At 40.1% G+C, this 18,840-nt stretch overlaps 1 protein-coding gene across 1 annotated transcript in view; it reads left to right on the top strand.

The window, feature by feature from the left end:
- Nucleotides 1–18,840, top strand: part of LOC109910686 (dynein axonemal heavy chain 9-like) — a 419,178-nt gene that overhangs the window by 96,840 nt on the left and 303,498 nt on the right. The window contains exons 21-27 of the mRNA XM_048611128.1: nt 698–828; nt 2,158–2,284; nt 4,986–5,138; nt 5,856–5,981; nt 7,180–7,419; nt 10,195–10,355; nt 14,654–14,810. Coding sequence (XP_048467085.1) covers nt 698–828; nt 2,158–2,284; nt 4,986–5,138; nt 5,856–5,981; nt 7,180–7,419; nt 10,195–10,355; nt 14,654–14,810 — 1,095 coding nt within the window. The remainder of the gene's footprint in view (nt 1–697; nt 829–2,157; nt 2,285–4,985; nt 5,139–5,855; nt 5,982–7,179; nt 7,420–10,194; nt 10,356–14,653; nt 14,811–18,840) is intronic.

Genomic DNA, 18,840 nt, shown 5'->3' with positions numbered 1-18,840 from the left:
GGAAAGACCAATTGGATGGTGGTCTTCAGTTCAAGAAGGCTAAATATTAAAGACAAGAGGTGATGCTTTACTTATGTGGAGCTGTAGTCAGGTGCCATCTGTTGCACTGGATTCAGTTGTGAATCGGTACGATTACATTGGCCGTCGGTGAGGTAAAAAGTAGATTCACTAGAACAACGTCAGGGCTTAAAGGACTGATGTGTTCAACTATAAGGATAAGATGCATAAAATTGACTTGAATTTCCTTGAGTTTAGGATGTTATGAACAGTGATTCAATTGTGTTGTTCAAAATGATAAAGGAATTAGAAAATATAGATGCAGAAAATAAAGTTCTGGTGGAGGAATTCAAAACAAAGGGAGATATTTTAGCTTACAGCTAAACTGCCTAGAAGTGAAACTAAGAAACACCTTTTTCTACAAAGAGTAACATAAGTAAAGAACTTTTACCCAAAGAGTCAGTTCAAATATTAAAGATTAAATATGTGGATCAAAAGCAATGAAAGTGTGTTCTGGTGTACATCAGCCTTGATTTAAATGGATTGTAGATCAAGCTCAGAGTTGAAAAGCTTATTCTTGTTCCTTTTCTGCTCGTGCTTTTTTGAAATTATTTGGTGGGTAATATACGATGATAAGTACAATTTGTACAATAAGTACAAATACATTTGAAAATATTCTCTTACCCTACATGCCATTTAGGATTCCAAGCGCTTTCATGGAATTGATGTAGATTTTAAAGAGCTGGCTTGGGATGCTCAGCAAACTCCAAACGTAGTAGAAGCTACTAACAAACCAGGATTGTGTGAAAAGCTTGAAGACATCCAGATCAGGTAGACCATAACTTTTTAATCGAATTTGATTAAAAAGAATTGAAGTTATAATGTGAAGTTAGGTGGTGTTGATCTAACAGAGAGCCCTTGTTGGGCCTACAGGTTCATGCCAACCTTTATAACTTCCTGGGGTTGAAGACCTCTTGTGGTTCCATTCTCGATTCAGGATCAGGGATATTCCTTTCCAAGCAGTTTGGTAGTGTGCTCACTGAGATTATAGGAGCTCCCTTCATATTAACTGCTTACACAATGCAGCAATCAGAGAGTAGTTTGGAATTTGCAGGCAATGCCCAGATACAGCTTGAAATAATGTGCCTTGGATCTAAGGATAATCGTCTTGATTTCATTGATATCCAACTATGTTTGATGGCAAAATTCCGGTCTTTACCATATTTGTGGTTTTTTTCAAAATAGACCAGCAGATGTTAATTGATATAGTTTTCAAGGCTGTGGATATTGGAAAACTAACTTTCTCATGCAATATGGCTGAGTCCAAGACCCCAATGGCTTTCTGTAACCTCTGTATATACATTTGAATCATTTATTTTCACGTGTATTTAATATGTGCGGGATGGTGGCTCAGTGGTTCGCACTGCTACCTCACAGCGCCAGGGACACTGGTTCAATTCCAGCCTTGGGTAACTGTCTGTGTGGAGTATGCACATTCTCCCTGCGTCTGTGTGGGTTTCCTTCAGGTGCTCCGGTTTCCTTCCACGGTCCAAAGTCATGCAGGTTAAGTGGATTAGCCATGCTAAATTGCCCATAGTGTCTGTGGATGTGTAGGTCAGGTGGGTTGGCCATGGGAAATGCAGGGTTACAGGGATAGTTTAGTGGGTGGATCTGGGTGGGATGCTCTTTGGAGGGTTGGTGTGGACTCAATGGGCCAAATGGCCTGCTTCCACACTGTAGGGATTCTGTGATATAAAATACAGTGAAAAGTTTAAACTTTTGCCATGCATTGGCACCATTTTGAGTAACTTGAAAAAGATAAAACAAAATATAAAAAAGAAAATCCAACTTCCCACCACCACCGATAGCTGCCACCAGTGTCCTGCTCCTGGCTGACCAGCTGGCTGACTCGGTGTATTCCTATGTGTATTCAACACATGACTACCAGAGAATGAAGAGCTCCAAAAAATGTAGTTCCTTTTTGAATATTGGCAAATAAACCAGCCTGTGCCAGAATAGCATTCAAAATCACTGCAAAGGGGAAAGCTTTCTCCAAATAACGTTGGAAAGATTTATTGTGCATTAACTGTAGACAGCTCGATTGACAAGTTAGACTTATTGTATGTTGATGCCCTGTTAACATTTTTGTTCCCTGTACAGACTGGCTGTCTGTGAAAAAGCACTGGCAGAATATCTCGACACTAAAAGACTGGCATTCCCCAGGTTTTATTTCATTTCCTCTGCTGATTTGTTGGATATTCTGTCCAATGGCACAAACCCTCATCTGGTGAGTTGCAAACGTCACAAAAGGCTAAAAATCAGTTGTTGATAATATAATTGGGCAAACATCTCTCCATTATATTTATAGATACATTCGCCCACTCAAGTTAGTTAACGCTGACAAAGCCTTACAGGCAAAAATTATTTGGTGGGAATAAAAATGTTTCTTTGCCTTAACTTGCTTTAAATGCAACTTGATAAGGCTTATTGATTATGACCAGATATCAGTTTCCAATAGTTTGCATAACTGGTGTGGATGTGTGAGGGACAAGGTTAAGTCAGTCAGTAGTTTTCATCTTCCTGAAAAGGTTTTGGTGCGTTGTTAAGGGATGGCAATGCTAAAGTGTCAGCCTTCAGATGAGACATTGTTTAAAGGCATGTGTTACATCATAATCACTGCATTCTAGTTAATTCATTTCATTTGTGGAGTTTAGGGAAGAACTGATGGAAAATGTGTGATGGTACCATCTTTAATTAGGGAAAGGTAGGCCTGAAGGAAATGATTTCTTTTTAAAAATGTAAATTTCGACGGCTGCAATAGCTGAGTTGCAGTTTGTAATTTTCCAGAATAGCATCCTATTATTTGTTCCCAAGTCCCCACCCAAAGGATCAGTTTAAACAAATGTATTTTCAAAAAATCAGAAGGATGTTGTATTTATTGCAATTATTTTATAAATATTTTATCTTTAAGATTAATTTTTGGAATAACTGCATTTTTAATTGAGGTTAATTGATATACTTCTAACAATAATGAGCCAGTTAAATTAAATCTCATTGATCATGGCTCTGAGGCAAATAGATATCATGGTGCATTGTTTCATCGAATAATATAGACTATGAAAAATGATGAAACTTATATTGTTTCAGTATAAAAAGGAGTTGATACAGGCTGACAAGTTAATAACTCAGAATAGAAATGTATGACGTGCAGTAATTTAATAAGAGAAAGGAAAGGTGAATTTTAAAACAGTTTTCCAAGTTTTGTGAGCCAAAGAGAGCGCAAACAAAAAGATTGATTTCTCTTATTATCCAGAATGCAGAACTGAATAAAGGTTCTGTATGCTTAGTATCATTGGTATGATTACCAAGTATGGTGCTTATCTGTTATTGCTTAAGTTTTCACCTTGTTATTACAGATACTGAATCCGCATTTCAATCTGAGTGAGTCTATTTTATGTTATCAGGCTATTTTTCAACATTGGGGTCCAGTTGCAATAGTCAAGTGGTGTTTTCATTAACATTTGGAAAGTCAACACTGGACAGTGCAGACACTTCTCTACTGAGATTCAAATGAGACCAGTTTGTAGAAGTTTTCGTTGTCTGTCACTACTTAATGGTATTTATAGGCAAAAGCCACAATGGCATCTGGTTGGCTGATAATTGTTTTCCTGTACGGTAATTTCAATGTAGAGTCTTGGTATTGTCCTTCTGGAATAAAGAATCTATGTATATTCTGCTTAAAAGATTCATGGAGGTGAATTGATGTCGTTTGGAACATCAGATGATGTGACAATGGCCCAAGAAATGACCCATTTCTTAATGGGGTCTTCCTGCATCATTATTCATGTATGTTTCAGCAACAGAGCTACTATTCCTGACTGGCATTCTAAAATAAATACAAGTTTAACACCTTCAACGGAAATTCTTTCATTTCTTAATTTTCCTCTTAGCCACCAGCTTTGTGATCTGCAATAGTTTGAACAGAGGTTGTGAAATTCTCCAAGTATGTGCACTTTCTTATTCTGGTTGGGATGCATAGTATGATCATGTTGTTCGTAGAAGGTAGACCCCCTCCATGCCAGCAACCATCACCAAAATTTATGAAGTGTGAACTACAGTCAGTGAATGGTAAGAGTCAATATCTCTGCAACCGTATAGATTCTAGTCCCAGCTCCATATGATCTGACATTAATGTGACGTGCTCAAATGCACATGTTCAGTCATTATTGGAGAAAAGGTACAGTTAACCCATCACTTCACAACTTATAGTTTGTTACACATGAATTAAACTGGCACAAATTAAATCCAATGTCTACGGTCCTATCTGAACGCAGTGTGCAACCAGCTAACACTGCACAACATAGAATGGAGCCTAGCTGCTAGGAAGCATCGTTGCACTTTCTCATTGAATAGTGAGACCATGTTTCTCGGTCACATCTTCATAATCTCTGGGTATCTGCAAAAATCCATAGTCTCCACTGAAGTTTATGTTGTGATGTTGAAAAGATATAGTTTCAGCTTCCAATATTCTCGATTGGATGATGAACAAATTTGTGTGCCCTTTAAGAGTGCAGTAACTTGTTCCTCTTAATGTGGGAATGTGTTTTTGATTTTAAGATCTGTATTGTCATTAATTTGATGTTATTTCTCAGAGAAAACTTTCTCCAAAGCATATTCTTATCTGGAAGGGTGAGTGAAACCTGATCAGTAGACTGGCTTGACCTAATCTCTGCTTTTATCATGAATACTTGGACACATCAGAAGTATCAGTGAGAGAAAACTCTCAGTTGTAAAGGAAAGTAATAGTTGAAATGTGACATTTCTCTACAGAAATGGGACTCCAACATGCAGCAGCTATAAGGAAATTCAAAATTGTATATGTGAAGCAAACACAGATTTGTCAAGTTCAGGATGAGTTTCATCTCATCTGCTTAAGAAACGGGTCAATGCTGTGTTTCACGTGTGGTCATGAAACATTAAATCTGTAGGTTCAGCGTCACCTGTCCAAATTATTTGACAACATGGCGAGTATGAAATTCCAAACTGAGGCAGACGATAAGCCAACCAAAGTGGCCTTAGGGATGTACAGCAAGGAAGACGAGTATGTGAACTTTAAAGAGCCATGCGACTGCAGTGGGCAGGTAGGAAAACCTGGTGCAGGTATTCAAATGCTTCAAGTCTTTAAATAGGAATTGAAATTCTTTTAATCTTGGTGGCATGAATTCCAGTCAATTGGAAAGCAGGTATGTTCTTTGGAACAAATCATATCACATGTTCCACTTCTGCAAAACTGGGATTGTGTTGAGTATTGTAACAGCGACAGTTTCTAAATCTGAAGAATCGCACCATCTCTTTCCTCCATTTGTCTCCTCTCCCTTTGAATTGAGGCACAAGAAATATGCCAGATACTAAATGGCATTCAAGGCCATTTCAGGGAACAGTTATGAGGCAATTAGGGAGGGGCAGCAAATATTGGCATTCCAACAATGCCTACATCTCATGAAAGAATATATTTTGTTTTGGAACCTCGATAAGCTTAAGTTGAGGCTTGAAGCCAAGTTGTACAAAGCGTGACTCAAGTTAGTTGGATGCTGTGCCCATGAGTAGTAGTAGGAAAGTGTGACTTATTCAGTCAACTGGTCGTGAATGAGCCAGAAAGCTGTTGGGACTCGGCACACCTAACTTGGGGAACAGTTCACCTTAACAAATTTCTGCTTTTGTTCTTTTCTGGGTTTTGCCAGCTGTTTCCCTTGCCTTTGAAATGTTACGTTTTACGTTGTTTACCTGTCAGTTTACAGAAACTTGTAAAATACATACTTGTGTCGTAATGGGGACACTGACCTCACTTCCCCTCCTAGGTTGAGATCTGGTTGAATCGGGTGCTTGATTCCATGCGAGAGACAGTGAGGTATGAAATGACTGAAGGTGTGGTGGCCTATGAGGAGAAACCAAGAGATCAATGGCTTTTTGATTATCCAGCTCAGGTAAGCCGGAATGAGCAAGTCATTGGTCTGATTGCTGTAACTGATACAAATTGACCTGCAGATTGGTATTTTAATTGAAATGCATATTTTCATTCAGCTTTGGAACAATGATTGATTAATATATGGGATAGTTTTGCTCTTCACTGAAACAGTGTCCAGGGAATAAAGAGAAGATAATCAGGTGAACAGAATCACATGCCAATGGACAGAGTCTGACAGGTTATCTCTCCAGTAAAATTACATTGATGGAAATCAGGTGGTTTCTATTGTAAATATGTGATTTTTACTATTTAATTTTACACTCTGCCCAAGGAACAGAGCAAGTAGAATTAAAATATAAATCGTGGTGTCTAATGGATGAAGAAATTCTTTCTGATGGCACTTTGGCTATTTCCATAGCCCATGGGCTGCAACGGTTCAAGAAATTCTCACGATTAGGGATGGCAATATCTCCTGATCCAGCCAGCAATACCCATATCCTGTGAAAGAATATAAACAAAAGACATGATTTGCTTTACCTTAGTTTGGTAACATTTTTGACAGATGTTTACTTTTTTTTATTCTCAAACGTTTGTCTGAGTTCCAGCAAGCCCGCCTTTGGTTCCCTCGTAAAGCTAATTAAACATTTATTCAACTAATTGCTTTGATTTAAATGGAAAATCGCTTGAGATAAATCTACATTCAATGACATACAAAGATTAAAGGCTGGATTTTCATAGAGTTAGCAAGATTACATGGAGGTGTGACACTGACAGCTGAGACCCATTCCTGGGAGTTTCTGATTTTTGCAAGTGCTGTTTAAGGGTGCACATTGATACATTATCCTACCCCCTGCGCTCTTGATCTAACTGGCTCTATTGCAAGGAGAGGCTTCGCCCAGTCCTCTGTGATTGTCATGGTCTCAGGCCAACTTTTAAACGACTCCGTTCATAGTGTCTCAGATGTGCTGTGAACCACAGCCTGAATAAGAGAACGTTTTGAAAGGCAAGTTCAAAAAATCTTACCCAAAAATCTCCATTCCAAGCCGTGCCCTCCCGTTGCCCCACACACTGTCCGTGAAGGATTTTGGCACTTAAATGCCCACTTGCCCACTGTACACATTTCTGCTGCCTGCCTAGAGAATGTAAATCCAGCCGTAAAACTCATATTAACATCGCCAGAGTGGTTCACCTAAACTTGTCCATCTTTGATGAAACAGGTAGCACTTAGTTGCACCCAAATTTGGTGGACTACAGAAGTTGGCATTTCCTTTGCCAGACTGGAGGAAGGGTACGAAAATGCCATGAAGGACTACTACAAAAAACAGGTGAACCAGCTGAACACGCTCATTACTATGCTAATTGGCCAACTCTCAAAGGGCGACCGACAGAAGATCATGACCATCTGCACCATTGATGTCCATGCTCGTGATGTCGTCGCTAAGATTATAGCTCAGAAGGTTGGTCTTTCGTATAGAGCACTCTATATTATTGTTCTCTCTTCTCCTATAATTATGGACAGTTTCTTCATGAAGGAACCCCGCCACTGGTGCTGGAAAGTCAATGTATATGACCGTGCCAGTCTATATTCTAGATTTACGGGAGTTGATTAATAATAAGAGTATCAATATCCAGCTGCTAAACCATCTTCCTAATGCAAAACTGATGGTTGATGTTAATGGTGAGTCTATTGTGTTATGGGGCAGACCAGACCCCCTCGAAATATTTTAAGAAGGTAGCCCAGACCCACCTTTTTCTTATTTTATAGGTAGATGTGAAGTGTGTGTTCTAGGTATGATGCAACTGGTCAAATTACTCGTTGTTAAGCAAAACACAATTTATTTAAACACTATAGTTAAAATACAAACAAAAGAGGAATTTAGAATAACTATACTATCAGAAAACTTAATCAAACAACAGATAAAGTACCTATTACTAATTAACTGTTCCAATAACAGTAACATCGCACAAACACACCCCTTGGCAAAAAGCCAAATTCAGACACAGATTCTTACATGCAGTTCTCCAATCCAGGAGGAAACAACATCGAGAGATTTCAAAGAAAGTAGCAGCAAGGAATCATTCACTGAAGCTCCAACTCTTCTGAGCCCCCAAACAACTTATGACTGCCAAAGCTAAAAAAGAACTAGGAAGCCTGGTCTGAGAGAGCTGGTCACACCCATTCGGGCTGCTCCCATTGTTCCAACTTCTTAAATAAAAACCTAAACGTCTCTCACATTGTTTACTTAAGCTGCCTTCAGTGCCAGTTCGGAGCTTCTGCCTTTACAAACTCTCTTCAAAAAAACCCAGAACAAAATAACTCTTTAAAGTGAGAGGATCGCCACAATTAAATATTGCTTGTTTAATCGCTCATGGTCAATGTTCCCTGCAGTGAGCTTGCAGGAGGGTGTTTGTAGCAGGAAATACTGCTACAGTATGGTTGCTATGGTTTGAGTTTGATTAAGTTCATTACTTCACATTTTCCTGGAATGGATCCAAACATAACTTCAAAAATAAAAGCTATGTAATTTTATTCATGTTCCTTTTTGACTGCTTGACCTGATACCTCATTGTTCAAGAGGGCAGCAAGTGGCCATTTTCCAAACACTGATTGGACAACCTGCAGATGGGTCCCAGTTATGATAAGAGCTGTATTTACACAGCAATCCCTAACATTTTATCCTCCCTAACATTGGATGATATCACAACTTGAGAGAAAGCACAGTTTGAGATGATAAGTTGCAGTGATAAAGTGGTAATGTCACTGGACTAAATCCAAAATCCCAGGTTAATGTTTTGAGGACATGGTTTCAAATCCCACCATGACAGACAGTGAAATTTGAATTCAATAAAAAGACAAACTGGAGTAATAAGCTAACTCAATGATGACGATGTAACCACTGTCAATTGCTATCAAAACACTTGTCCAGAAAGGAAAATCGACTATCCTGGTCGAGCCAACACGTGACTTCCAATGAGCTGGGGTAGCTATTCAGCTCTCTGAATTGACTCAGTAAAATCGTTGCTAATTTCCACCTCAACTTCATCATCTTCCACTACCAACCCGCATCCTCAATTCCTTTGATATGCAAACATTTAACCATCTTTGATTGAATATGTCCAATAACTAATCATCCTCAGCTCTCTAGAATTCGAGAGAATTCCAAAGAGTCAAAACCCTTAGAGGAAAGAATTTCCTACCCATCTTAGTCCAAATGGTTTACCCTGTGTTCTGAGACAGTGAGTCTTAGTTCCAAATTCACCAGGCAGAGGAATAATCCACTTAACACCTACTCTGTTAAAGCCCCTTTGGAAAAAAAATGTTATTCTATCAAATGAGAGAACCTCCTTTGTTCTGTCCCTCAGTCTACATAGTTCTAGTTTGTACTATCTGTCCCCACAGGAGAGTTGTAGAAAACATTTAGGATGTGATTAGGTTGACTTACGTCACAAGATGAGCTCTGCCCATCAGGATGCGAAGGAATGCTCCTGAGAGGAGCTAAGGCTTTTGTCCATGTGTTCTTCACTGATACACTGGTGATTATTCTGGGTGTTAATAGCAGAGAGCTGAAGTGGGACTATGTATTTTTAAGTTGAACGTAATGTTTGACAAGAGAACATCATTCATTTCAGATGTAATGTAATTTTAGTTAATTTGTAATAAGTCTATTTACTTAGGAAAATTGGGCTTATCTTATGTCGAAGAAGTATTGTAGGTATGCTTCCCTACATGGTATCTGTAGCTTGGACTAATATCAGTAAGAAAGATTGGTAACAGTGAATCTGTCCAGTTCACACAATCCAGATGATAGCCATACCTTTAAAAAGGATAATCCCCTCCCATCCCAGAATCAGTCCAGTTGAACCTTTGTTGCACTAAGGCAAACATATATTCTTCCTTGAATGAGATGAAAATTACACAGTAATATTTCACTAAGGCCCGATATAATCACAGTGAGATCTTTTTAGCCTTTGCTATGAAGGTTGAACATACCATTTCCATTCCTTTTTGTTTCTTGTAACTTGGTTGAGCGTACCTATTGATCTGGAATTGACTGGTTTGAACCAGTGAAAATGCCTCAAGGCCTTTCCCTTTCTACCATGAAAGTTTATTTTTGTATCTTTTTGTTTTACGAGGCTAGAAAAAGATTCCGCTCAGAATGGAAGTGTACTTGTGTTGTGAGTGCAGTATACTCTTTGTTGAGTCTATTAATGGTTTACATTTCTTCTCATAGGTTGAAAACTCTCAGGCCTTTGTCTGGCTTTCCCAGCTTCGCCATCGCTGGGACGATGAAACAAAACATTGCTTTGCCAACATTTGCGATGCCCAGTTTTTGTATTCCTATGAATATTTGGGTAACACGCCTCGATTGGTAATTACACCACTGACAGACAGGTATGTGATTAAAGGCTTACAGTTTAGTGTGTCAAGTCACGATTGTTTTATTTCTTTGGATACTGAACAGACTTGGAAACCAAGAAATTGTTGATCCCAAATCTAATGTTTTGTGTGTGCATGTTCTGTGCTTGATATTCTCTAGCTATCATATCAATAAAAGCTGAAGTACAAGTGTCCTGCATCCTTTTCTGAAACTGGTGTCAGATTATTTGGGTCTAGGCCCAAAATGTCAGCTTTCCTGCTCCTCTGATGCTTCTTGGCCTGCTGTGGTCATCCAGCTCCTACACCTTGTTATCTTAGATTATTTGTGTATGTGCGTAGGATTCATGTGCATGTGTATTTGCTGGTTTATAGCATATTTTGTTTAACCAATTTACATGAGGACAGGGCAGAGATGATGCTAATTGAAACCTAAATATGACATGCTTTTTGACAGTGCTTTAATATATGGTGGCTGGGTGGCACAGTGGTTCAGTGACTAGCACTGCTGCCTCACAGCACCAGGGACCCAGGTTCGATTCCACCCTTGGGCGACTGTGTGGAATTTGCACTTTCTGTGTCTGTGGGTTTCCTCCCAGAGTCCAAAATGTGCAGTCAGGTGGATTGGCTGCACTAAATTGCTTATAGTTTGCTGGTTAGGTAGGGTTTTTTTCACCCCTACTTTTCCATGAACTGTAAGTGGAAAAACTGTACCTAGGGACTTTTGTAATTAAGATGGTGCCACAAGTGGCGACTTCACTGTACTCATTTGAGTACATGTGACAATAAATCTCATTCTGATTCTAATTCTAACTCTAGCCATGGGAAACGCAGGGTTATGGGGTTAGGGTAGAGGGAGTGGGATATTATTTGGAGGGTTGGTGTGGACTTGATGGGCTGAATGGCCTGCTTCCACACTGTAGGGATTATATGATTCTGTGTCTTTAACTACAAGAAGTGTCCACACACATCACAGGCAAGGCTTCTTGAGTCTTTCTGGTGGCATCTGTTTACTTCAGCTCTTGGAGGCTCTCCCCAAGCAAAATCAGTCGAGCACAGTGATCTTGGATCAATCAGCAGACTAAAATAATCAATTAAATTCTATACAATAACCAAACACTTGGATCAGTTAAGTCACTAACCTGATGAACTATTTCACACACCTTCCAGAAATTGGGCTAATGCAAGCCTGCCACATTCAGGATAACAGACTACCAGAAGAGATCATTTTAATGAAAAGTATTTATTTGAATAAACAGTCACAAAGTGATTAACTGTTTCTCCCAGCTCCATAACTGTCCCAAAGATTGTGTCAATCCATTGCTTGACCCTCCATTGATTTCCTTCCCACTCCTGATTGTGACTGCCTTAAATCAACTTTGTCCCCATGTCAATCACTGCCCAACCGCTAACCTCCACCAACACCTATCGATTAGCCCCCTACAGGACCTGCCTGAGGATTGTTATTGTTGATGCAGCCTAATTTTGAATCTGATTCACTGCCGAGCTGCCCGGGAACCTGCATCAGACATCTGCAGTTTGCTGCTCTAGTTTATGTGAGTCCCTATTCCCGAGACCGAGAGTGCCTCGAGCCTGAGTGCCTGATGTTACTCTTGAATATGTTTTTAAAAAGTCATTTCTGGAGCAGAGGGTAATTCTTGGGTTCAACCTGGGATATTTTGGAAGTTTCTTCCTCCGCTGGAAGGCAGTTTGGAAATTGAGCGAGACTGGTGCTATTGGAAGGTGATATTCTATAATCTTTTCATCTTAAGTGCAAGGCAAACTGCCTCTTGCAAGGTTTCTTTCTGGATCACGCTTGATGGAATGCCAGGAGATCCATTTGTGATCCTGTACTTCATTCCTGCTGTTCCCTACGCAATGCATCTGTTACAGTGGAAAACTGCAGAAATGTGTCTCTGCACAACTGTTTCTCAGCTGTTATGTTTTGCTTTTTGGCAGAGATTGATTGTGATCATAATTATGTTGGTTATTTAATTTCTTCTTGGACATCTCCTTGTATATCTAACAATGTGAACAAGCTCCTTAGAGTGTTCTAATGTGTGCTGGCTCTGAATTTCTTGCCTAATACCCACATTTATTTATCATACTGACAATGCATTAATTTAGTGTCAACTTGTTAGTATCACCTATACAGTTCAATAAGATTATATCATCTGTAACTCAATAAAGTGATGCCAGGGGTGCTGAGAAACTCATTTACATGAAGGAAATAAATTATTGAGAGTTATGATTTATTTCCTTGCTATGTTGCACTGCATATCTCGAAGCATATCTCGTGTGAAAGCTGATATCTTAGCAACTTCATATTACTTGGCTTGGCTATAACCAGAGTGATGATTATCTGCAGCTAATGTGAAATGGAAATCTGAATCGATTTCCAGAATTCAATGGCAAGTTTTATTGGGGCAAAGCATGTGCAATGTTTGATGTCGGCCGCTTTTGTTTTTGGCCCGTCCTGTGTGTTTGGTGTTGTTTTAGCATGGCTGATGGTTCAGGGCCACAGAGTGGGCACTGTGTCCAGTACTATTGGAAAGATGGCTCTTGTGAGGTGGCATCTCTGCAGCATTTCATATGAAATTATGAGAAATGGTGTGAGAGCTTTCCAGGGGAAGAAGGGAATGAGTTAGGATTTCATGCCTGCTAAGCTGTCAACCGTGATTCAGTTGGCAGCACTTTTGTCCTTGAACCATATGGTCTGGGATCAAATCCCAGTTCAGAACTCGAGCATGTAATCAAGGTTAATGCTCCAGTGTGGTACCTAGGGAGCAATGCACTGTTGGAGGTGTTGTCTTTTGGATGAGATATTAAATCATGACTTCATCTGTCTGTTAAGAGAAAAGATCTCGTGACATTATGTGGTGGAAGAGCAGGGAGTTATCTCAGGTACCCTGAGCAAATTCTATCGCTCAATCAGAATTTTAAAAACAGATTGTCGAATCATTATCATTTTCTTAACGATATATTGGCAGAATATAGATGCTAGTCTATGATCTCAACACAACCGAAGCAAAAGCAGAATTAGGATCTGAGTGTTGTCCTTTAATTGTCACATTTGAAATGAGAAATTGAACCTGATTTAATGATAGATAATGAATTGACTTCATTAAACAGCTGCACGTGTATGAATTGCCACAAGTTTTCACCATTTTCTTGGCAAAACAGTCACTGTGAATTTGGACTGTGCATTATAGTGCTCATTTAACAGGCCATAAGTAGCCTTCTAAATTCCTCATTGCCAGGCACCAAGTAAGTGTGCCCATAAAGAAAAACAATAAAACTGTTAAATGAGATATGTATTCAAAACATAGGTCTTCTGTGTTTTATTTTCACATCATAATAGTCAGATCCTAAGGCAGTCCTTACCACCACCACCTCACAAGGAATTAGGGATGAGCAATAAATGGGGACCTAGCTAGTGACATCCAGATTGTGTCAACAAATAAAAAGCGACACTTCAAGGACTTAACCAGATACGTACTGTGAATGTCTGGTGAAATCTAGCTACCAGAGTTTTCCACCATTACTGAACTCTAAATGGTGATGGGCTAGCTGAATGATGAGTGGTTGTAACAGAAGTGTATGTGTTACATATTGAAGGGGATTTAAGAGTAGAGTTTTTAATTCTTTTCTATTCCTCCCAAGCTGTTTGCTTTTCTTAGAGAACAATGATCTGCAATATCAAACACAGGATAAATGGAGATGAATTGAGCCATTTGGTCCAATCAGCTTGTCCCTTGCAAAACAAGCCTATAGAATCCCTACAGTTCAAAAGAGGCCATTCAGCCCATCAAGACCGACCTACCTAGACCCTACGCCCTACCCCTGACCCCATAACCCTGCATTTACCATCTGCCTAGCCTGCACACCCCCAGATACTACAGATGATTTAGCACGGCCAATCCACCTGACCTGCACATCTTTGGACTGCAGGAGGAGTCCCATGCAGACATGGGGAGAATATGTAAACTCCACACTGACAGTTGCCTGAGGCTGGAATTGAACCCAGGTGCCTGGTACTGTGAGACAGCAGTGCTAACCATTGAACCGCCATTGCAGCTGCTGACTCATACCTGACTTTATTTTGAATGAATCTGAAAGCTTTTACCTCACTATCCTATCTGCAAGTCCACTCTTTGCACAAAGGGACTCTTTTAATTAGGCCTTTTGTCAATTTTTCTCCATTTTAAACTTGTTGAAAGCCTTCATTTTGACACTGACTATGATCTATCTGCTCTGCTGTGGTTTCCCCCATTCTCACTGTTTGTGTGTGTTCTTATTTCACTGTCTATCTTCAGATGTTACATCACCTTGACCCAGTCGCTGCACCTGACAATGAGTGGAGCTCCAGCTGGGCCCGCAGGAACAGGGAAGACTGAAACTACGAAGGACTTGGGCCGAGCACTGGGAATCATGGTCTATGTATTCAACTGCTCTGAACAGATGGATTACAAGGTACCAGATCTCCACAACAGATTCAAAGAAAATCTGACAGATTACTAGAATTGATACCCAATGTTTTTAACCTCACAAAGTTAAAACCAGTAAAAATTGTGAATGAGGTAGCAAGAACTGCATATGCCCTTACAGTGTGGAGCTGGAGGAACACAGCAGGCCAGGCAGCATCAGAGTAGCAGGAAAGTTGACGTTTCAGGTAGGGACCCTTCTTCAGAAATGGGGAGGGGAAAGGGATCTCAGAAATAAATAGAGAGAGGAGGGGTGGCGTTGGGGCAGGTAGGTGGGATGGTGATAGGTGAGTGCAGGTAGGCAGTGGTAGGGATTGGTCAGTGAGGTGGGAGGGGCGGATAGGTGGGAGAGAAGATGGACAGGTTGTGTCAGGTCAAGGAGGCGGGGATGAGAAGGAGGGTTAGACATGGGATGAGGCCGGGGAGATTTTAAAACTGGTGAATTCCGTGTTAGGCCATCAGGCTGTAGGCTTCCAAGGTGAAATATGAGGTGTTGCTCCTCCAGTTTGCAGGTAGCATTATTGTGACACTGGAGGAGGCCCAGGATGGGCCTTGTGAATGATGTCTCCTGGTCTAACTCATCTTGTCTATCTCAAAATGGAGCTCCAGGGTGTTCGTATTCAAGTGTTACTGTTCAATTCCAAAGAAGAGTTACATCGGACTCGAAGCCTTAACTTTGTTGATCTCTCAATGGAAACTTCCGTAAAATCCCGAAAGTGTGGAAACAGGCCATTTGGCCCAACAATGACCCTCTGCAGTGCATCTCACCCTATCCCTGCATTTCCCATTGCTAACCCACCTACACCCCTGAACATTACGGGCAATTTAACCAATCCACCTAACCTGCACATCTTTGGACTGTAGGAGGAAACCAGAGCACCCGGAGGAAACCCACACAAACACGGGGAGAACGTGCAAGCCCCATGTAGACAGTCGCCCGAGGGTAGAGTCAAACCCCCGTCCCTGGCGCTGTGAGGCAGCAGTGCTAACCACTAAGCTTCTGTACTGGACCTGCTGAGTTTCTCCTTTTGTTTTATTCCAAATATTACTGAGTGTTTGCTGGTTTTACCCTCTGGGATGTTTATTAGCTATGTGTTTCATTGACCTGTCCTCTTGAGTTTATATTCATGGCTGTGATTTTTACTGCAGTTTTCCACATTACCTTTTTACAAAGAGAGTCACCAGATTGGGGAGCAAAATTTGAAAGTAACTCTGGTATTTTTGTCCCTGCTTTCATATAAATAGGAGCCTGTTTGTTTCAGTTAGGGAACTTCAACTGGGTGCGTACACAATGTTTCGTAGTGGGAAATGTAATTGCCTGAAATAATGTAGTTAGCATGGCAATTTGGAGCAGTCAAACCACACCCGTAATTTCTGTGTCATATCTAAGTGCCAATAGATCGTTTTGATTGCTGAGTGAAACATACTGCTATGTTCTAAGCTCATATGATTTATACACAGGATCTACGTTAATTAAGCAAGTTGATACAGATTATGAGGCTTGCAGGCAGCAGTATCATTATAAAACCCACATGGGAAATTGAATAAGCCAGTATGATGACATTCATCAGATTGGTTTAATCCAGTATGGCTGTCATAAAAGGCAGCCCAGGTTAATCTTACAGAATAGTAATTTTGCAATGTCAAGCTATGAAGCTGTAAAATCATGTAGTGTGAACATTACAATGTCACAACATATTTGGCAATATTGCTGTATCATTATTGATGTACAGATCACGGTGATGCTTGTTTTGCCAGTTCTATGTTGTCCCTGATTTTCCACGTTGTGAAATATAATCTCCTTCACTGAGTGTTCCCATCCTGTAATGTGATTTTGCCTCTAGCAGGGTAGTTTATCAACTGTGATAATTAGATTACAGTTGAACACCATGCCTCCAGTAGCATGTCATGCTTCAAGAGATCCTGGGGAAAGATGGAGTGTGAGACATTTTGTTCTCTCTGGTCACATACTAGAATACAGTGATGATTTCAAGAGAATGTCTCTTAAAGGCACACAGACATGCTGACCGTGAGACATAACACAGCACCTTGATTTTCAGATGTTCATGTTTCCGGTCTTTCCTTTCTCCAGGGCCAACACTGACTAATGAGTGACTTCTTCCTAACCATCAGTCATTCCAACACTTGAGCTTTCAATATTCATCTCCTTCCCAATCTAGCTCCTGGTGGCTATATGAGTTTCCATTACTGGAACCTCCCAAAAGGGCTGCAAAGGATAAATACTTGAATCTGAGGGACTGTTGTGATGTAGTGCATTGGAACTTTGAAATCGTTACCAAACTTATATGGTTTCCTGGGTAATTCACCATCATTGTGATGCTTCTCCAATTTCATATGCTTATTGTGCTTTAGTGCCATATGGTCTGTGTGCATATCATGAAAACTTACAACCCATTAGTATGGCTTGTTTACCAACTAAAGTGACATTTTATTACTTGGATGTGATGTAAAAGTTACAGGTGTTCAAGTACTGACGAGATTTATCCTGCATGCAAAGTATTTAGGCTGCGATCATGCGTCAGTAATGATGTGTTTGAAAGACGTATTTCACATGGACTGAATTAAGCCCCATTTAGCAGTACGTGAACAATGATGTGGAAACTAACTCAGCCCAAGCCTGTCTCCCCAAACAATTGTGGAATCGAGGCGATCTTGCTAGTTGACTTTAAAATTCCTGCATGTACTTTTCCCCATTAGATTGCTAGAGATCTAGTCAGTATGACTGGCTTTCCCAATTTCGGAGTTAAACAAATCACTCCACACCATGGCTTTTGCCAAGAGCTACAGTTGTCATTTGCACTATTGCAAGATATTTTGTTGAGAAGGGACATTTACATATTGCACTGCTCTAGGTCACAATCGAGCCAGATTTGCAGTTTTGCAAATAGACCCAACACCATTCAGCACAAACCATTTCAGCTGACAATATGTTGATGTGATTTTAACCTTTTCCTGCTGAGCTGGAATTCTTGTGATGGTATATACTTATAAAGTATAATGCGCATTGGTAATACCCCAGTGGAGTGGGTATGCTCCCTCAAATCTAGTCATTTAGAAAGCTATTATTCTTGTGTCAAATGACATAAATACAGGTGATTTATGCCGGAATGCTTGAGATGTCTGAAGAATATAATTTTGAGTGAATCATGCAATTTGACAGCTTCTATGGCTTCAACGGCTAAGTGCCAGTCAAGTGACAAACTTGTTAAACAAAAATGTTCTTCATTGACTCATCGAAGATTAAAAGCACTGACTTCCTTGCAGATTATCGATACAAATTCTCCAATCTCAATGCAAATAATTATATGGCTTTATACTTAAAGCTTCAGATATATTTTGACAACTAAATAGCCATTTTCATAATACCTTTGATATCTCTTGACGTAATCTATCAGTTGAGTCAGGCATTATGTGGTAAACAGACTGTTGTGAATATGAACTTAAGTCAGAATTAAAGAAGCAGTGTTGCCATGGCGATGTGAGCCTTGCAGTACACTAGAACCTGAGAGACTAAACGGTTTAAGAAGAATTTGGGGAGAAGTAGCCAAGAACATTCCTGGGCTTGTTATTATAACGGGCGTTTGGCAATTTGTTCTACATTGGTTAAATTCTGTGTTAAGTTGGAATATTTAAGAGCTTCCTGTGAACAGCTAAAATGTTCATTCTACAGCTTATTCTTAAGCAGTTGCTCATACACTGGAGAAGTATGGCAATACAGTTAGCAGCAGGGCTATGTTATTGTGTTGACCTAGTGTTCCAAATGTATTTTGTTTTAATCATGATTGCAATTTAAAAAAAAATGAATCTTGTACTGCTGTGATAGAAGACTTTTCCAAATGGAACATAGATGTGAGATGGAAGACATTTTTGAAGACAGTATGAGAACCTGACATAACAAGATGTAGAGCTGGATGAACACAGCAGGCCAAGCAGCATCAGAGGAGCAGGAAGGCTGATGTTTCGGGCCTAGACCCTTCTTCAGAAATGGTCTAGGCCCG

This window comes from Rhincodon typus, chromosome 23, assembly GCF_021869965.1.
Source record: "Rhincodon typus isolate 14 chromosome 23, sRhiTyp1.1, whole genome shotgun sequence".
NCBI lineage: Eukaryota > Metazoa > Chordata > Chondrichthyes > Orectolobiformes > Rhincodontidae > Rhincodon > Rhincodon typus.
The sequence above is the reverse complement of the archived record's forward strand: the minus strand, read 5'-3'. Positions and strand labels throughout refer to the sequence as shown.